Source organism: Pan paniscus, chromosome 2 (assembly GCF_029289425.2).
Source record: "Pan paniscus chromosome 2, NHGRI_mPanPan1-v2.0_pri, whole genome shotgun sequence".
Taxonomy (NCBI): Eukaryota; Metazoa; Chordata; class Mammalia; order Primates; family Hominidae; genus Pan; species Pan paniscus.
The window spans coordinates 120,268,061-120,289,437 of NC_085926.1; the positions used below are offsets into that span (position 1 = coordinate 120,268,061).

The 21,377-nt window shown below is 41.2% G+C and overlaps 1 protein-coding gene across 1 annotated transcript; it reads left to right on the top strand.

Moving 5' to 3' along the window:
- Positions 1 to 4,146: 4,146 nt before the first annotated feature.
- On the top strand, positions 4,147 to 20,715 carry CSTA (cystatin A). The gene is made up of 3 exons (XM_003825190.7): positions 4,147 to 4,431; positions 14,984 to 15,085; positions 18,878 to 20,715. Exons 1-3 carry the CDS (start codon positions 4,366 to 4,368, stop codon positions 19,004 to 19,006), a joined length of 297 nt encoding a protein of 98 aa, XP_003825238.2. The 5' UTR covers positions 4,147 to 4,365; the 3' UTR covers positions 19,007 to 20,715.
- The last annotated feature ends 662 nt before the right edge of the window (positions 20,716 to 21,377 follow it).

Sequence of the window (21,377 nt, forward strand, 5' to 3'; positions counted from 1 at the left end):
CCTCAGTTTTCAAAAAGGAAAAGAAATTCCACCTGGACTCCTAAAATATGTGTAACCCAAATAAGAACTAGGAAGTCCCCAGCCACAAAGATGTGGGTTGAATTACCTCGTCCTTCAGTTTGGAGAAGGGAAACCCTAGGCCTCCCCAAGAGTTTGGCTGATCTCTAAGGTCTGGCTCTCTTGATTCTCTTCTGATCACTCTGTTTTGCTCCACAGTGATTCAGGCATGAACTTAGTGTGCTCTTCCTTGACCCTGAAAAAAATAAATACCCTCATGCTAAGCTTTTAGCAAGTCCAGTTAGTTTTTTGCAGGCTTGGCGTCGCAGCAGGGGTCTCGCCATGGAGTATGGGCTGCTCTCCTGCCATCCTGCTGGCTGCACTGTCTCTCCCCTCTTCAACATGGAAGAGAAACTCTGCTTTTCTCAAGCCAGGACGCCAGACAACAATGGGGGTACAGGGGTTCAGCTTCCATGCACTATGATGGCCAGAGCATGTTGAGTGTTGAGGGTATAGTAGAAGAGAGAGAGTTAGTTCGTGTTCTCCTAATATACCAGTCTACACATTGCCTCCAGTTTTATCTTCCTAAAGCACAAATGGCTTCTCTATAGCTCTGACTTTTCAGTGACCTCCATTACCTAACAACTAAAGTGTAAGATCGTTCACCTGTTTTTCATGACCTGTCCTCAGTCAACCCTGCCCCCCGCTTTCCCTCTTCACCACAAGGATAGCCAGGAGGAATAACTACGTCCTCCCTTGAACACACACTTCAAATAGGGCCTTCACAGCCATTTTTAAAGCACTGTGTTGGTGCAGTAGGAGTTAAGACTCTAATGAAAAACATTAGAGGAAGAAGTATAACAGCGAGACCAAGAGACACATAAAGAAGGCATTCAAAAGGCAGTGCTTTTATATTCTAGCTTTTTGGGGGTGTAACTTACATATGATAAAGTCCCCCCACTTTTTTATTTTTTATTTTTTTGGTGTGGAAACAAGACCACCCACTTTAAGTGCACAATCTGATGAAATTTGGTAATCATACACTCTTGTGTAGCCACTATCGCAATCCATGTATAGAAAAATTCCATCTCCCTAAGACGTTTTCTTGCGCCCCTTTACAGTGCATTCCGTCCCTCACATCAGCCTCAAGCAACCTCTGATCTCCTTTTTGTCACTATAATTTTGCCTCTTCTAAGGTCTCATCTAAATAGAATAATATAGTCCATGGCCTCCTGTGTTTGCTTTCTTTCACTTCTTCTTACATTGTCTTGTTTTTGAGGTTTACCTATGTGATTTAATGTATTACTATTTTATTCCTTTTTATTGTTGAGTAGTATTCTATACTGTGACTCTACCACAACTATTCTTACCATTCACCAGTTGATGGACATGAGGTTTTCTTCGGTTTTGAATCATTATGAATAATGCAGCTGTTAGCATTCGTATGCCAGTCTTTGTGCAGACATATTTCATTTCTCCTGGGGAAATAGCTAGCAGTGGGAACGGTGGGTTGCATGGTAAGTGTATGCATCCACACATCTACTCCTGGCAATGGGTAGAAGCGCAATTAGCTGGGGAAGTTCAGAGCCCCAGGCCTGTAACTAAAGCTGGAGACAAGCCCAAATTCTCAGTATCTTTATGGTTCAAGAGCTCTAAGCCAACAGTAAAGTAAGAACTGGGCTGGGGCTTGTGTACCTCCTAGGGCCTGGTAGCGGAAACCACCCCATAGGAAAGCCACACAAACCAGCCCACAAAAGAGAAAACTCACATAAAAGATAACTCCTGTGGCAGATGAGCTCACAGACAAGAAATATGAAATAGATGAGGATATCTAGCTCCAGAAACACAGTCTGCATAATTCATACCAAAAAATCCAAAAAGCAATCTTAAAGGTACCTTTAAAATAAATGTGTATTTAATCAACTGTTTGTTTAACTTAAGTAAACAATTAATACAGAGATATGAATTGTGCTTTTCTCTTTTGCACTTCCTTGTGTGCGACTCTTCCCCTGTCAATCAGAGGCACACATACTACTCTTGAGAAGAACTAGGATTGTTATAGGAGGAATACAAAACACAAAAGCAATATTTGCTTTGGGGAAGTTTTTACTTCTAAAATAAATTATTGAGAATCAATAGGAGAAAGCTGAAAGTACAGGGCATAGACCCTAGAAAGAGAAGGGTAGACTTGCGGTTTACCATATCTCTTACCACTGGGGAGATTCAATAAGGATGGTCTGGACTAGGATGTCAGCAGACAACTAAAAATGGGCTTCAGGCTTGGAAAAACGTCAGGGGCCTTAATATGAAAGGACTTGACTTGGGGAGGTCACATGAAGATGAGTAGAACCAGTGGCCTATGAAAGCTGAGCCAAAGTCTTCAGACAACCTGTGGCCTCTTGAGGGAGCACGTTGTCATCCACATTCGCTGTTCTTCTTAATCCACAAGGTAAAGGCATTCTGTGGAGAGATACTTGTGTAGCGCCCCTTAGTTTAGCCTGTAAGACACTCACTTAGCTCCAAGAATTTGCCAAGCACCCACCAAACATCATTATAAAGAAACAAGCACCTCCCTGTATTGTGATATAGAACAGTCTCCAAAATATATTGTTAGGAATAAAACAAAAAGTATAATAATTTATGTAGGATACCATTTTTATAAAAGAAAACCTATATAGATGAATATGTATCTATGTGCGTGTGTGCGTGTGTGTGTAGCCAATTATTATTATTATTATTTTGAGACACAGTATTGCTCTGTCGCCAGGCTGGAGTGCAGTGGCGCGATCTTGGCTCACTGCAACCTCTGCCTCCCAGGTTCAAGGGATTGTCCTGCCTCAGCCTCCTGAGCAGCTGGGACTACAGGTGCATGCAACCACGCCCAGCTAATTTTTGTATTTTTAGTAGAGATGGGGTTTCACCATGTTGGCCAGGATGGTCTCAATCTCTTGACCTTGTGATCCACCCACCTCGGCTTCCCAAAGTGCTGGGATCACAGGCGTGAGTCACCGTGCCCAGCCTCCAATTATTTTTATATTTGTATGTGTAAAGAATGTCTCTGAAGGATACAGAAGAAGTTGGTGCCAATAATTGTCTCTGGAGAGTAGAAGGGTGTCTGAGGAATTAAGTGAGCGAATAATTCCTTATATTGTAAAGCCTGGTTCCTTCCAAACATTTTTATCCCGTGTATGTATTATATATTCCCAAAATTGAATAAAATAATATACATAAATATTCACACAACATGGCCATTTTGCTTCTAGATAAGTTGTCTGCAGAAGCCCTCACTCATGTAAAAAGGGGAAAAAATGCAACGTTGTTTGTAAGAATGAAACACTAGAAACCACCAAAATCGTCATCAATAGGGAAATGAGTATGTAAAATATGAACTAGAATATAGCAATTAGATAGGTAGACTAAATAGATAGGTCTAGCATAAAATAGCATATCACAGTTAAAGGAAATGAACAGGATTGATCTATCTGTGGATTGATCTATGTGTATATCAACATAGAAAGGCTCAAAAACATGTTGAATAGAAAAAGGAGCATAACATAGAATATATTTAGCATACAATTTAAGTGAAATTTTAAAGACACACCAAGTAAACATATAAAAATGGCCTGGAAGGATATTAATTCACCATGTACTTTGCCTTCTGGAAGGCAAGGTTGCGTGGGGTGTGGGGCTTCCTCCATATCTGTAATATTTTATTTCTTAAAAATAACTACCAAAATAAAAAACAGCAAGCAAATATGACAAAAAGGTTAAAAGTTTTAACTCTGAGTGATAGAAATATAGATGTTTGTTATTTTATTCTTTGTGTTTTACTGTATGTTAAACATTTCCAGATATTTAAATAAGAGTAAAGAAGACACATCCAGCCAAGGTCCTCCAGATAGATCCTTTTGCTTTCTTTCTAAAGTCAAGTAAATTCTAAACTAACCTTGACATTATTAGTAAGTTTTGCTTTAAAAAAAATAAAATTTTGTGTTAGAAGTTTTAAAACATTTGGAAATTCTAGTTGCAGCTTCAGATTTCATAATTCAGATGATGCAACAGGATGGAACCGTTGTCAAAGAGAATGCAGGGACGTTTGATGCTTGTTAGGACATGACTCCTGTACTTGCCCATTTGTTCATCCTCCAACCCCTCTTTCTTCCAAATTCCATGTAGCATATTCTGTCCAGGAAGCAAGAAGACTTGCCTGGAGGCACACTCATTTTCCCCATGCCTCTTTGCTATTTGTGGAAAATAAAGCAGTCTATAGGCGGAGCTAGTGAACGCCTCTTTTAAAACACGAGTCTCCACACTTCCCTGTTCACTTTGGTCCCAGCATCCTGTCCAGCAAAGAAGCAATCAGCCAAAATGATACCTGGAGGCTTATCTGAGGCCAAACCCGCCACTCCAGAAATCCAGGAGATTGTTGATAAGGTGAGTTGATGCCATTCAGGAAAAAGTCTGAGCCAAAATCTTGATTCATAAGTTGTCCCTGTGGAAAGGCTGTGGTTGAACATGAAAACCAGAAGTTTAGGATGTTTGTGGCTTTGTTCAGGTTTCTTTACAACTAAGATGAAATAAGAGTTTTTCAGATGAAGCCTCGAATAATCCCCAAACTGTGAGTGTGACCTTGAGCAATCACATTTCTTCTCTGAGCTTCATTTTCTCCATGGGTAAAAGAATTTGTATTGTATCTTCTCTAAATCTCTTACAAGATATGATTCTAGAATTACTAATTCAGTTTCTGATGAAACTTTTCTAATCTCATGAAGTGAAGCCAACGTGTAATTGAAGTCTAAGGTTATTAACAATTTGATGAAGTAGTCTTGGAATGCACTGCAGGGAAAATTTTTTTAAATAGATTGAATGAAGAATAATATTGTAAAGGCAATCTACTTACAAACTTCATACACTTTTGCCCAAATAGATAGTGTTTTAGTCTTTTCATAGTTAAAGGGTAATTCAACTAATAGAGAACAGAAGTGACAGTCTATAGTGACTCCGAAATGTCATAGGGCACCAAATTATATATGGAAAAATAGAACTCAATGTTGTTAGCAGATTGATGTGTTTTTCACTTCTTCTTTTTTGTTTTGTTTTGTTTCATTTTTAAGAGATGGGGTCTCACTTTGTCACCCAGGCTGGAGTGCAATGGTCTGATCACGGCTCACTGTAGCCTCAACTTTTTGAGTTCAAGCGATCCTCCCCACTCAGCCTCCTGAGTAGCTGGGATTACAGACATATGCCACCACGCCTGGCTGATTTGGGGGATTTTGTTTTGTTTTGTTTTTAGAGATGGCATTTCATTCTGTTTCTAGACTGGTCTTGAATTCCTGGGCTCAAGCCATCCACTCACCTAGGCTTCCCAAAGTGTTGGGATTACAGGCGTGAGCCACCACACCCATCCCTGATATATTTTTCTTTGTGTGATTAGCTATCATCTAGCTATGTAGTAAACATTTATTTGCATATTTTATGAAAGGAAAACATGTACAAATTACTATTTTAGGTTTTTAGTTTGTTGCCTTATTTTCTTATATTATTCCTTCTTATTTTTTCTCTCTGAAACATCATTCTATGACAGCTTGGAAAACAAGATCAGCTTTTTGTGTGATTATAAGAGTTGGGATCCTGTATATTCTGGGAACTAGAAAGCTCTCTAAGGGGCCAGATGCCTAGAATCCCATCACTCATTCTTGGGGACTAATTATTTCTCTTTCAAGAGTTCTTTTTTTAAATAAATATCTTGGAGCTTTTTTCCTGGGAATGATATTAAGTCAGTAATGTCTTCATGTGAATCCCCAGATCAGATCAATGTTCTCAAACTTGAATGTGCACATGAATCACCTGCACGTCTTGATAAACCTTAGATTCTGATTCAGGGGACCTGGGGTAGGTCTGAGATTCTGCATTTCTACCAGACTCCCAAGTGCTGCTGCTGCTGCCACCCATGGCCTTGCTTGCTTGCAGGACCAGAGATATATGGCATCCTACAAGGCCAGTGGGAGATGGGGCTTTAAAAGTCAGGGTGCAGGCTGGGCTCAGTGGCTCATGCCTGTAATCCCAGCACTTTGGGAGGCTGAGGCGGGTGGATCACAAGGTCAGCAGTTCGAGACCAGCCTGGCCAACATGGTGAAACCCCATCTCTACTAAAAATACAAAAACTAGCCGGGCATGGTGGTGGGTGCCTGTAATCCCAACTACTCAGGAGGCTGAGGCAGGAGAATTACTTGAGCCAGGATGCAATGCACTGGGGTGCAGTGAGCCAAGATAGTGCCTGCACCCCAGTCTGGGCAACAGAGCAAGACTCTGTCTCAAAAAAAAAAAAAGGGCCGGGCGCAGTGGCTCACGCCTGTAATCCCAGCACTTTGGGAGGCCGAGGCGGGCGGATCATGAGGTCAGGAGATCAAGACCATCCTGGCTAACACAGTGAAACCCCGTCTCTACTAAAAAATACAAAAATCAGCCGGGCGTGGTGGCGGGCGCCTGTAGTCCCAGCTACTCAGGAGGCTGAGGCAGGAGAATGGCGTGAACCCGGGAGGTGGAGTTTGCAGTGAGCCGAGATTGCACCACTGCACTCCAGCCTGGGCGACAGAGTGAGACTCCGTCTCAAAAAAAAAAAAAAAAAAAAAGTCAGGGTGCCAAAATAAAATTTGTCTATTTCATTTGAAAAATGAAGGTAACACCTCTTGCCCTACCTATGTCAGAGCTGTAAGGACTAAGTGAGATAATGTGCATAAAAATGACTTGAAAATGAAAAACAAATGTGCATAGGTGAGGTATCACAATTGTTTACTTCAAATTTGTGGCTGAAAGCATCCCTGACCCTAAAAAATCCCCCTGAGACTCTCTAAGGAACAGAGCTGTAGGAACATAGGGAAAAATAAATTTGAAATAGAGACAGTACAGAAAATTTTAATGATTTTTTAAAAAATCTATCACTTGATTAGCAAGAATTATTAATTTTTAAAATAAGAAGCTACCAGAAGGCCTTGCATTGTTAATAACACCTATCTGTGAGCCCCATCTTAAATTATAAAATTAATTTGAAAGTGTGTGTGTGGCAGGGAGGAAGCTGCTTCCCTTTGGCTCCAATGTCATCAGAGAGGTAGAATGAGAGATAAGTATTAAGAACAGCTACCTCACCCCAGAAAGGGGTTTTGCAGTTTTTAAAAGCTTGACCTCCATTCGAGCTCTGATTTCATCTTCATAACCCCTGGGGCAGGCAGGGAAGATATTGTGTCTATCTTGCAGATGATGAAACCAAGATTCAAAGAGATTAAGAGTCACTTAATTAAACTGGGCATGGTGGCTCAAGCCTGTAATCCCAGCACTTTGGAAGGCTGAGGCGGGCAGATCACATGAGGTCAGGAGTTCGAGACCAGCCTGGCCAACATGGTGAAACCCTGTCTCTACTAAAAATACAAAAATTAGCCCGGCATGGTGGCAGGTGCCTGTAATCCCAGCTACCCAGAGGCTGAGGCAGGAGAATCACTTGAACCCGGGAGGCGGAGGCCACAGTGAGCCGAGATCATGACATTGCACTCCAGCCTGGGCCACAGAACAAGATTCCGTCTCAAAAAAAAAAAAAAAAAAAAAAGAGTCACCTAGTTAAGAAGTTAGCTCACCCCCAGTGTTTGACTGCCTGCCCTCTCTACCACACAGTGGCAGAACACAGAGGAGCTTTGTTAGGAAACGGAAATACACTGAATGGAGAGAGTGTGGTAAGTTTGTCTTCTCAGTGGAAGCACCAGCCTCACAGTTAAGTCCATATAGGAGGCCAAGGCAGGCGGATCACCTGAGGTCAAGAGTTCGAGACCAGCCTGGCCAACATAGCTTTCTACTTTCTAGTTTTCTACTAAAACTAGAAAAATTAGCTGGGCGTGGTGACGGGCGCCTGTAGTCCCAGCTGCTCAGGAGGCTGAGGCAGGAGAATTGCTTGAGCCCAGGAGGTGGAGGTTGGAGTGAGCCGAGACTGTGCCACTGCACTCCAGCCTGGATGACAGTGCGAGACTCCATTTCAAAAAGTAAAAAAAAATTAAAAATTAAAAATTTAATTTTTTTTTTGGAAAGAAAACCCTCTTGGAAGAAAACCCTCTTCCAAGATTCTCCGTATTAGCTGATGTCATTGCTATACTCATCTTTCCTATTTGGGGAGACAGGTTGTCAGGATGGAAAACAACTGTGGTCTTTTCATTCAGAAAACGTTGATTAGGTAGACAGAACTGTGTGAATTGCTATGGGGGTAGCAGGGACATAAAATAGTGCTTGCCCTTTTGGAAATTAATAAAATAGAATGGAGCTAAGAGGGACAAATCCAGAAAGACAGAGCCATACACAGCCCCATTCATGAAAAGCCACAATCTGTATAACGAAGAACCAAATAAATGAATGGCCCAACAGCAAAAGCCTCCGGATCATTATTGCTGATCCAATATCTTATATAATATGTTAATAAGCATTTTGATGAGAATTGTGAGCATATTTATGAGAAGGAAAGAAATGTTATTTAATTGTTTTTAGAGGTAAGGGCTACTATACATGCAATGTGCATGCACACAACAAACACACACACACACACACACACACACACACTCCCCTTAGTCATAAACCTAATTGCTGAATACTATTCCTGGCCAACACACAGAACATGATTTTTGTCAGTCAGGACACCGCACAAACACTTCATCTGCATACCATCCTGGGCACACCCTGGAACTTAACATGTCATGGCTCTCACCCCATCCACAAATTTGCATTCCCCTCTCTGACCACAGCCTCCTTATTAGTCGCCTCTCCCACTGTCCCACACCCAAAGAACCTGTCGTTCAGCCACACCAGAATCCTTCAGGCACCTACCTTCCCAACTTCATGAGAACATGCCCAGGCCCACTGAGTCTCTCATCCAGCCTGGACCCCATGACAGGAGGGTAGCTTCAAATACTCCTCCACTCATGATGATTTCCTTGACCCTGGGAGCTCCTGACATTCTAATTCTCAATTAAAGTTCACACCCACTGCCACCACTTTCTATGCAGCTACTACTGTTCCAGAATCAAAGAACTTTGCCAAAGCAAGGTGCAGAACCACAGAAAACTCACCCATTACAAACCTGTGGATTAATGCTTAACAACCCGGACAGGACCCAGGGCTGCCAGAACATTCTTGCAGTCATATTTGTTGGTCTTTTTCTAGAAACCCCACAAATGTAAATCTCTCTTCAGTTGCTCATTGCCTCCCACCCCCATGGTCCCTCCAGCAGGATGTCTCAGTTTCTACTCTTCTTAGGCCAGCTGTCCCCAACCTTTTTGGCACCTTTGTGGAAGGCAATTTTTCCACAGATGGGGTGGAGGGGATAGTTTTGGGATGAAGCTGTTCCACCTCAGATCATCAGGCATTATTTTCTCATAAGGAGCACGCAACCTTGATCCTTTGCATGCAGTTCACAATAGGGTTCCCACTCCTATGAGAATCTAATGCTGTCGCTAATCTGACAGGAGGCGGAGCTCAGGCCATAATGCTCACTGGCCCACTGCTCCCCTCCTGCTGTGCAGCCCGATTCCTAACAGGCCATGGATGGGTACTGGTCTGCAGCCCAGGGGTTGGGAACACCTGTCTTAGGAGATTGCAGATCTCTGGTAAGAAAATGCCCCAGCTGACCCTATCTCTTGCTGGATCTCATTCCTCCCTAGACTCTGTTCTCCTCTCTTCAGCCAGTCCTTCCTCTCTTAGCCAGGTGATTTCATTTCTTGCATCCTCAATGCCTTGTCCCGTACTTCCTTCTTCCTTCAAAACATACTTAGACAATAAATGTCCACAAGTCACATCTTACTGGCCCTACTGTCCTTTCATGTTACTATTCAAACTCTCCTTCCTTACTCTCTAAATCTCCCCCAAATGTAATTCATCCACTTTGCCATCAATATCTTTCTATCCATTTTCTATTAAATTAGGCACAGTCCTATTGTTTCTGTAGAATGACTACAGATTAGGGGGAAAGCCTGGGTGTTGGGTGCCTCATGGCTCAAATCCTCAGATCTCAGAGAATAAACACCTCACCAAGATTCATGCTCAGTAGCAATGAGAAATGGTTGAAGAACTCTGGGTTAAATGCATTATACCAGGTGCTTCTCCCTGGTAGCCTCCTCCCCTGGCTGGAGACCAAGCGACAAACCTCCACTGTATTCCTTGAGCTCCCATCACCATCACGCATGGCAGACTGAGAAAGGTGAAGGCCGACTGCATTCAGCAGGAGATGTGTCCGTTCACCGCCAGTCTCCCACCACCATTCCCAGCTGGCCTGCATCCTCCTAGTGCCCATCCTGGGGAGTCTTTCAGCACCAAGCTACCTTCTGAGACTTAAGTTTCACTGACAAGCTCCCCTACTCTGCCCCTTTCCCTGCTCCTCAGCTCAAATCTCATCACTCAGGTCCATGTCATCTAACATTAAACCATGCAAATCTATTTTACTGGGAAGAGGGAGGGAGGCTGCAAGTTACAAGTAGAGTGAACCAGAAATCAAGGTCCACAGTCTGACAGGTGCCAGAACACTTCAAGAAACAAACCAGATCTTTTAAATCCCCTCTCTCATGGAAAATTCTGCATTTGTGGATTACACAGATACGATGGAAAAGTTAAAGATTTGGATATATTTCTAGGACAGATAGAAATAAAAACTTAGGGCCAGGCATGGGGGCTCACCCCTGTAATCCCAGCACTTTGGGAGACCAAGGTGGGTGGATCACCTGAGGCCAGGAGTTTGAGACCAGCCTGGCAAACATGGTGAAACTCCATCTCTCCAAAAATATAAAAAATTAGCTGGGAGTGGTGGCAGATGCCTGTAGTCCCAGCTACTCATGAGGCTGAGGCAGGAGAATTGCTTAAACCCAGGAGGGAGAGGTTGTAGTGAGCTGAGATTGTGCCACTACACTCCAGCCTAGGTGACAGAGCAAGACTCCATGAAAGAGAGAGAAGAAAGAAAGAAAGAAAGAAAGAAAGAAAGAAAGAAAGAAAGAAAGAAAGAAAGAAAGAAAGAAGAAAGAAAGAAGAAAGAGAGAGAGGAAGGAAGGAAAAGGAAAGGAAAGGAAAGGAAGGAAGGAAAAGGAAAGGAAAGGAAGAAAGAAGGAAGAAAGAAAGAAGAAAGAAAGAGAGAGAGAAAGAAAGAAAAAGAAAGAAAGAGAGAAAGAAAGAAAGAAAAGAAAAGAAAGGCTGGTTGGCTTAGGATACGTGCTTAAAAAGAAACATGACTGAAAAGCAGAAGGAACACAGATCAGATATATAAGTTATCAGGCAAGGACTTTAAAATAACTATGTTGAATAATTTTTCAACTTTAAGCAGTCATGCTCAACTCATAGCCTTAGAGTCTCCATTCATAAAATGAGGTTTAAATGGATACTTTGGGGGTTAGTGTAGAGATTAACTCTTTCAAACTCAGCTCCTAACTTGACTGGTGCCAAGTGCTGGCCATCCCTCCTTTGGAATCTTGAAAGGCTTTGGAAAGGGACCCTAAGACAATAACCCGTTTCCTTACTCTGCTTCTCTGTGCATCCTTTCTCCGCTCTCCTGCCCCTAGCTCTTCCCACTTCTGGTTTGTCCTCACTATTTGTCTTCTCCCTTTCTCCACTTTGAAATTTCATTTCCATCTCAACAGAACAATCACATTTTTCCCATCTATTCTCAAGGTTACAGGAGAACTGAGTGGTGGTCCGTGGAGTGTTTGGCCTTTCAGAAATGGTCTGAGAACTCACAGTTTGCATATGTCTACATCTTTGAAAACAGTTCTGGTACTCAAACTGAGGCATCAGTAGTAAAGGTTCAAAACATCTGCCCAGGGAGGATTGTTTGAGTCCAGGAGTTCGAGGCTGCAGTGAACTATGATCACGCCACTGCACTCCAGCCTGGGTGAGGGGGAGATTCTGTCTCTTAAATTTAAAAAAACAAAAAACAAAAAAAAACCTGCCCACTGATAGGAAGGACTGCCTTGGGAGAATCCTAGATGCACTGGAGGCCTGATTGAAGTTGTATGGACATGCAATGCTTTCATGAAGGGCATAAAAGCAAGTTCTCAATAAACAAGGTACATTCAACACAGAGAGTTATATCCTTTTTCCTCCAAAAGACAGAAAAGAATTGGGGTTGAAGGACAAATCCACAGACATAAAGACAACAGGAGATAGGCAAGTACCACCTCAGAAATACCAATAAAATTTTGGAAGTTGGAAAACAGATGAACAATGGAAAATGCTGAGCAGTCTAAACAGAAGCTAAGCCCATAAAGGGGAAAGTCTAAGCCAGAAGCAAGCAGATTCACACTACAGAACGTCACAATGGTGCAGGCATGAGCAACACCAAAAAGTCGTAGCCAGGAGTAAGGTCTCGGACCAAAAGCAAGAGGACTGATCTGTATGAAGGACAGGGAGACCTCCCATAGTTCCTTCTCCCTCACTGTCCTCCACCCCGGCAGAAGACGAGCTTTACACTTAGCAGGAACTGAGTCAAGAGCTCATAGTAGACTCTTGCATATCAGGCCCAGCTGAGAGTGGGAATGAAGCACTGTACAGAAAGTTGATGGGCTCAGTAAAAGTTTACATATTGAATTTGGGACTGTCTCCCTTCTCATGCTGGGTTCGGGAATGCTGACATTTAAACCCAACCCATATCCCTCCATGGTAGACAGAATGATGGCCCTCCAAAGATGTCCATGTCCTAATCCCTGGAACCTGTGACTAGGTTCCTTTACACAGCAAAAGAGACTTTGCAGGTGTGATTAAGTTAAGGCTGTGGAGATGGAGAGGTTATCCTGGATTATCCAGGTAAGCCCATGCAATCACAGGGTCTTTATAAGAATTATACCCAAATACTGCACTCTAGTTAGTATATTGTTTTCCACAGGGGTATAGGTCAACAATTCTGAAATTATTTTATGTATATGCTAGAACTGAGAAAATAGGCAAATACATTGCAAATAATAAGAACCAGGATTCTTCCTCAGTGTTTGAGAAAGGAGTTATGATAAGGAAAAGGGAAAAGCTAAATGAGTCCTGTGGTATTTGATTTATTTTATTATTTATTTATTTATTTATTTATGTATTTTGAGGCAGAGTTTCACTCTTGTTGCCCAGGCTGGAGTGCGATGGTGTGATCTCGGCTCACTGTAACCTCCGCCTCCCAGGTTCAAGCAATTCTCCTGCCTCAGCCTCCTGAGTAGCTGGAATTACAGACACCCACCATTGCGCCCAGCTAATTTTTGTATTTTTAGTAGAGACGGGGTTTCATCATGTTGGTCACACTGGTCTCAAACTCCTGACCTCAAGTGATCCACCCGCCTCTGCCTCCCAAAGTGCTGGGATTACCGGCATGAGCCACCGCACCCGGCCGTGGTATTTGATTTTAATCAGAGGAATACACACACACACACACACACACACGTACACACACATATATAATGTATATATAATGACACACAGATAAATGTGTGTATATATGCACACACATACACAAATGAGTAGATAAAGATGTGTGCATGTGTGTGTGAGTACACATATTATTTTGTAGCCCTTTCCACTGAGTGGGCCTAGAAGCAATGACATTTAGTAACAAGAGACACAGCACCCAAATCTTGGGTCTTAAATACCGTTCTCCAATAAAAGGAGCAGGGACTCCTTGGAGAAATAGTTGATTCCAGTGAGGAGGCAAGGAAACTTCAAGATAAACCTGGAACATCTGACTCTACTTTTGTAGAGTCAGAGAGTAAGGAAGTGCTTATAAAATGATGGAGGCATGTTGAAAGAACACAGGCATCAGGTGAAGGAGCTCCCAACGGCCAAATCTAGGGCATTTGAGTAACAAAATAAAGAGTAATGAATTGTAATCCACAGAGTAAAAGAAATATCCATGAGTCATATTAATATAAAATAAGTAATTGACTGCATAAAGAGGAGAGAGGGAACAGCTCTTCCTTACGGCAGAATTCCAAATAATAAATGCACAAGAAATGATTTTTTAATTACCATTTGGCCAACACCACAATTAATCATTGTTGTAGGCAAGAACCATCAATGGATGCTAAAATTCATGAATGAAAGTATGGCGAGAAACAAGACTCCTCACAAGACACTTACTAATTACAAAGGGGAAAAAAATGGTAACTTTACCGTGGAGAAACCTGGCAGACATCCTAAGTGATCAAAATTAACATCACCAGTAATGAAACGTAGCTCCTGATAGGATGCACCTAAGCACAACATCACGTTTGTGCTATCCTTACAAACAAGTATAATACTAACATAAGAGGAGATCACACAAACCTAAATTAAGAGACATTCTACCATTTAACAGGCCAGTATTCTTCAAAAACATCAAGGCCATGAACAAAAAGGAATGAACCCAGATTGTAGGAGACTGAGGAGAAATGACAACTAAATGCAATGTAGGATCCTGCATGAGATCCTGGAGCAGAAAAGAGACATTTTCAGGAAAACTGGCAAAATTCTGATAAGGTTTAGAGACTACTTAATAGTATTATACCATGTTAATTTCCTCATTTTGGTGATTATACTATGTTATGTAAAACGGCAAAATTAAGGGAACTGTAAATGATATAAGAGAATTCATTATACTAATTTTACAACTTTTAAGTCTGAAATCATTTTAAAATAATGTTTTAATCAAGTAGTAATTATTGCTCCACTGATTTTTATTAATCAAAGATACATATAACTCTTAGAGTTTTAGCAGTCAAAACGCTCCTATATTGCATTACCACACTGAGTTGATGTGAATTCAGCCTAAAGCAACAAAATTTGACTTTTTAACCTATGTAATTGTATTAAAACAGGTGTTTTCTATTGAAATAATAAAAATAGTTCATAGATTTCATTACCATCTTTGAAGACTTTTAGGAGGATGAGGTTCCCAGATGGATACATCGCATAGATGGAGTCTAATATAGCTTTGATTATTTGTTTCCTCTTTTCTTTTCTTTAGGTTAAACCACAGCTTGAAGAAAAAACAAATGAGACTTACGGAAAATTGGAAGCTGTGCAGTATAAAACTCAAGTTGTTGCTGGAACAAATTACTACATTAAGGTTAGAGTTCAGCACCTACTTTAGCGCCAAAAGATTTTCTCATTTTATGTAAAATATTCCCTGATTTCCCTACCACATAAGTCCTTCCTTACGGTTGTCCTAAATTAAGATGCCCAGCATGATTCCTTCCAAGTGGTGGACTCTCAAATTTGGTAGATGATGTGACACCATTTTTTTTCTTGTGAATTCAGAAAGTTTTATTACATTGATTCTTGATTTCTGGAAATTGTATAGAAAAAGATTTCAAAACAGTTCAGGGCATGCTGGATTTGTGGCTGTGCTGCTGCTTAGGTAAGGAGGGAGGATCACGTCTCATCTGCCTGAAGGTGTGGGGCTAGACCACATGGTATCTTGAAGCTGATTCCACCTCAAAGCTGTATGATTCTCTATGTCTAAATTAAATAAATTAAAGTAACGACTTAAATCATTAGCTGGGAAAATAATTTAAACCTTTTTTGCCCTTCAATTAATATAATGTAAATACTATTTTGTAACTCAAATTAGATTTAACTTGTGGCACTCTAGGCATAGTTTAAAAGAGAGGAGTATTTAAAATAATTTAAAAGTTAATTTTATAGCTCTGTCAAAAAATTACACAATGCATTGATCGAGTTCTAATTGAAGTTATCAAGAGGAAACCAGTTGAACAAGTCAACCATGAATATTTAAGAGCCATGTTTGTCCTTATATATTAAGAAGATGATAATGCTGATTTTAAAAATAAAAACAAATATTCAAGTATATTTACTTAATCTTTACTTCACTATTTGACCAGGGCACAGTGTGGCTTATTTCTCTTTAACAAATATTTCTATTAAAATATAAACATTTTAAAAGATTTTTTCAGCAAAAAAAAAAAAAAAAGTAAGTGGAGCTAGTCAGCTCAACATAAGAAAGTTTCAGTACAGAGCTATGTACACAGATCAGCCCTGTTGTGCCAAATGTGAGCTCCTAGTAACGACCAGGTCCCGGGGAGACACATGTGAAAGAGGACCCTGCTGTATTCTTAGAAAACAATGGCACCATTTCCTCCATTCTCAATCTGCTTTCTTCATGGCTGGAAAAGAAAGTTTTCCAGTTAGAAATGATTATGTGCAAAGATAGGAAACATTCCATCAACATTAACATATTTAATAATTTATGATTAATTCAAATGCATAAATTTCACATATTACCAGCTCACATGTTTCTTCAACAGTTCATCAGATAACTATCTTGAAAATTTCTGCTTGAAAATTTGTTCCCTTGACCACCCTTTTGCCCTCTCTTAATCAGTCTCCTCTCTCTCTCTCATCTTTTCTTCCTTCTGCTATCAAACTTTTCCTACTGGATCTCAGCCACCGATCCCAGTTCCCTTTTACTTCCTGGTAGTCTGGCTGTTGATCCCTTTGCTCTGAGGCACTCTAGATTTAAAGTCTTGCCAGTGATGTGACCTTCTCTATGTATTTCAAGTACCTATCAAGAGGTAGGTGGTAGAATGGAAGGACCACAAGCTTAGGTGTCAGAGTGTCCTGGGTTTGAACCCTTGTTCAATTTGTTCTATGGGAAGCTCCTCCTCCTCTCTGAGCCTTCATTCCCTTATCTGCACAATGAGGGTAATAATCTACTTCACAGCGCGTTGTGAGGAATAAATAAGCTGGAAATTTATTGAGCACTTATAATTCACGATGCACTATTCTAAGAACAGGGCTTGTATTATCTCATTTAATCCTCACAACAAATCTATGAGATAAGTACAATCACTTCTCTTGGGTTACCGACGAAAAAACTGAGCTCCAGGGTGGTGAAGAAGCTAAAAAGATCACACAACTACAAGAGCAGAGTCAGGATTTGAACCCAGATAGACTGAGCTTAACTATTGGCTGTGCTGCCTCTAATATAAAGCACAAAATAAGAGCTTTTACAAGGTTACACTGGCCTGGTGTGGTGGCTTATACCTGTAATCCGAACACTTTGGGAGGCCAAGGTGGGAGGATAGCTTGAAGCCAGGAGTTTGAGATCATTCTGGGCAACATAGCAAGACCCTGCCTCTACAAAGAAAATGTTTTAATTACCTAGGCATGGTGATGCACACCAGTAGTCCTAGCTACTTGGGAAGCTGAGGTAGGAGGATCACTTGAGCCGAGGAGTTTGAGGTTGCAGTGAGCTGCGATCGCACCACTGCACTGTGAGCCAGGCCTCATTCCCCGATCAGTACCCCCCAAAAATGTTACATTGTAGAGTGAAAAGAATGTAGATGCTAGAGGCTAACAGATCTGGGTTTGAATATTGGCTGTGCCACTGACTAGCTGAGAGATTTATGGAAAATCACTTAATCTCTCCTACTCTGCTTCCACGTCTGTAAAAATTTCATTGCTCCACTTTTCTTCAGGCCTATAATATAGGTTAATATAATCATTTATATAAAATGTTCATCATAGTGTCTGGCTCACAGTAAACATTTGATATATGGCATTTGTTAAAATTAGGATAGGAAGTGACATCAGAAGCACAATAAATATTTGTATAAGACAAAGCATTTATTGTCTCCAGCAAGAACCAAAGTAAAAATTCTTACCATAATTTTCCAGGTCTCAGATTCATGTCCAAACTACTGCTTCTGCTTCAACCTTCATACCAATGACTTCCTAGTAAAACCCCTTAGCTTTTTTTTTTCTTTTCTTTTCTTTTCTTTTTTGAGACGGAGTTTCACTCTGTCACTCAGGCTGGAGTGCAGTGGCACAATCTCGGCTCTCTGCAACCTCCACCTCCCGGATTCAAGCAATTCTCCTGCTTCAGCCTCCCAAGTAGCTGGGATTACTGATGTGCACCACCACACCCAGCTAATTTTGTATTTTTAGTAGAGACCAGATTTCACCATGTTGGCCAGGTTTGTCTCAAACTCCTGACCTCAGGTGATCCACCCACCTTGGCCTCCCAAAGTGCTGGGATTATAGGCGTGAGCCACAGTGCCTGGCTGGCCCCTTCACTTTAGAAGGGAGGGTGTCCGCCCCCTGGGCTCTGCTCAATCCTACCAGTGGGTGTTTATAAAGTAGGTTCTGATATAGGTATGGGAACCCTGCATCCCAAATTTTCTAGGGCAATTCTGATTTTCTTCTCCCTTATCAGACTGTATGGCAAACAAAGTGTCCCAAGTTGAGAGTCAGAAAACAGCATCACCAAAAATATAGGCTATCACTTGTTTTCTTGCTCCATGCATCTTTGAAAATAAAATGCTGTCCTTTGTGCCCAGATTATACTAAAAAAAAATAACAAAATAAACCTAGGACCTATGCCTCTTGCCATGCCATTAGTCTACAATTTTTTTTTTTTTAAGACAAACTCTTGCTCTATCACCCAGGCTGGAGTACAGTGGCATGATCTCGGCTCACTGCAACCTTCTCCTCCTGGGTTCAAGTGATTCTCCTGCCTCAGCCTCTAGAGTAGCTGGGATTACAGGCATGCACCACCATGCCCGGCTAATTTTTTGTATTTTTAGTAGAGACGGGATTTCACCATGCTGGCCAGGCTTGTCTTGAACTCCTGACCTCGTGATCCCCCTGCCTCAGCCTCCCAAAGTGCTAGGATTACAGGTGGGAGCCACGGCACCCAGCCTAGTCTGCTCTTTTTCTCCTAAAATAAGGTGGTGGATTTATGAATACAAAGAGTCTAAGAATGGTGGACTAGGTCTAGCAATGCTGTTCCTCAGCAGCTTTTTGGACAGAAGTCTTTATAGACCTATGGCTCTCTCACTTGATGTAGACCCATTTGAATGAATCTCCTTTTGCTTTCTCTTTCTTTAATATTTTTCAGGTACGAGCAGGTGATAATAAATATATGCACTTGAAAGTATTCAAAAGTCTTCCCGGACAAAATGAGGACTTGGAACTTACTGGATACCAGGTTGACAAAAACAAGGACGACGAGCTGACGGGTTTTTAGCAGCATGTACCCAAAGTGTTCTGATTCCTTCAACTGGCTACTGAGTCATGATCCTTGCTGATAAATATAACCATCAATAAAGAAGCATTCTTTTCCAAAGAAATTATTTCTTCAATTATTTCTCATTTATTGTATTAAGCAGAAATTACCTTTTCTTTCTCAAAATCAGTGTTATTGCTTTAGAGTATAAACTCCATATAAATTGATGGCAATTGGAAATCTAATAAAAACTAGTCAAGCCTAATGCAACTGGCTAAAGGATAGTACCACCCTCACCCCCACCATAGGCAGGCTGGATCGTGGACTATCAATTCACCAGCCTCCTTGTTCCCTGTGGCTGCTGATAACCCAACATTCCATCTCTACCCTCATACTTCAAAATTAAATCAAGTATTTTACAAAGTGTATGTGTGTGTATATATATACTTTTTTTTTTTTTTTTTTGAGACAGAGTCTCGTTCTGTCACCCAGGCTAGAGTGCAATGGTGTGATCTCGGCTCACTGCAACCTCCGCCTCCCAGGTTTAAGCGATTCTCCCATCTCAGCCTCCCAAGTAGCTGGAATTACAGGCACCTACCACTGCGCCTAGCTAATTTTTGTATTTTTAGTAGAGACAGGGTTTTGCCATGTTGGCCAGGCTGGTTTCGAACTCCTGACCCTAGGTGATCTGCTCGCCTTGGCTTCCCAAAGTGCTGGGATTACAGGTGTGAGCCACCTTGCCCAGCCTATATTTTTATTCTGAAACAAACTTAAACATAGAGAAAAGTTGCAAAAAAAAAAAAAAAAAAAACAACCCACTTTTTTTCCTGGACATTTGAGACTAAGTTACTTACCGTGATGCCCCATCATCAACAAATACTTCAGTGTGCATTTCCTACAAACAAGGATATTCTCCTGCAAAACTGAAATACAACCATCAAAATCAGGAAATTGCCAGGTCACAGTGGCTCACGCCTGTAATCCCAGCACTTTGGTAGGCCAAGGCAGCAGGATTGCTTGAGGACAGGAATTTAAGACAAACCTGGGCAACATAGCGAGACCATGTCTCTACAAAAAGAAATTAGAAATTAGCTGGGCATGGTGGTATGCACCCGTAGTCCTAGCTACTTGGGAGGCTGACGTGGGGGGATGGCTTGAGCCCAGGAATTCGAGGCTACAGTGAGCTATACTCATGCCACTGCACTCCAGCCTGGGTGACAAAGAGAGACCGTGTCTCTAAAAAAAAAAAAATTAAAAATAAAATTAAACAATTAAGAAATTAACACTGATACACTGGTAGCATCTAATCCCCAGACACCATTCAAATTACCCCAATTGTCACAATAATGTCATTTATTACAAAAAGATCCAAGCCAGGTGAGGTGGCAAGCACCTGTAGTCCTAGCTACTCAGGTGGCAGAGGCAGGAGGACCTCTAGAGGCCAGGAGTTCAAGGCTATGGTGTGCAATGATCATGCCCATGAGTAGCCACTGCATGCCAGCCTGGGCAACATAGCAAGACCCCATCCCAAAGAAAAGATCCAATCCAAAATAACTTGCTCCATTTAATTGCCATTTTCCTCTTATTTAATACCTTTATTGAGACATAAATTGAAACATACAACTTACCCATTTAAAGTGTACAAGTGAATAGTTTTATACCACATTCACAAATGCGTGCAGACCTCACAAAATTTTAGAACATTTTCGTCACCTCAAAAAGAAGTCTCATACCTGTTAGCTGTCACTTCCCCAGCCTCCTCCACACATAAGCAACAACTCAACTCCTAAGCAACAACTAATTTACTGTCTAGATTTGCCTGGTCTGGACATTCATACATGTGGAATTATATAATATGTGGTCCTTTGTAACTGCCTTCCTTCACTTAACATAGTTTTCAAAATTCATCAATGTTGTAGCACGTCTCAGTATTTTATTCCTTTTTATGGACAAATATTCCATTTTATCAATATATCACACGTTGTTTATTAACTAATCAGTTGACAGATATTTAAGTTGCTTTCACCTTTTGACTATCAGGAACACTGCTACTATAAATATTTGTGTACAAGGTTTTGTGTGTACATAGGTTTTCATTTCTCTTGGGTATATACCTAGGAGTAGAATTGCTGGTTCATACGGTAACTAACTCTATGTTTAATTGTTTGAGAAACTTACAGACGGTTTTCTGAAGTGGTCACACCATTTTACATTCTCACCAACAGTGGATGAGAGTTCCATTTTCTCCATATCCTCACCCACACTTGTTATTATCTGAATTTTTTTAAGGTTAGCCATCTTAGTGGATGTGAAATAATAGCTCATTGTGGTTTTGATTTGTATTTCCCTGATGACTAATGCTATTGAACATCTTTTCATGAGATGATTAGCC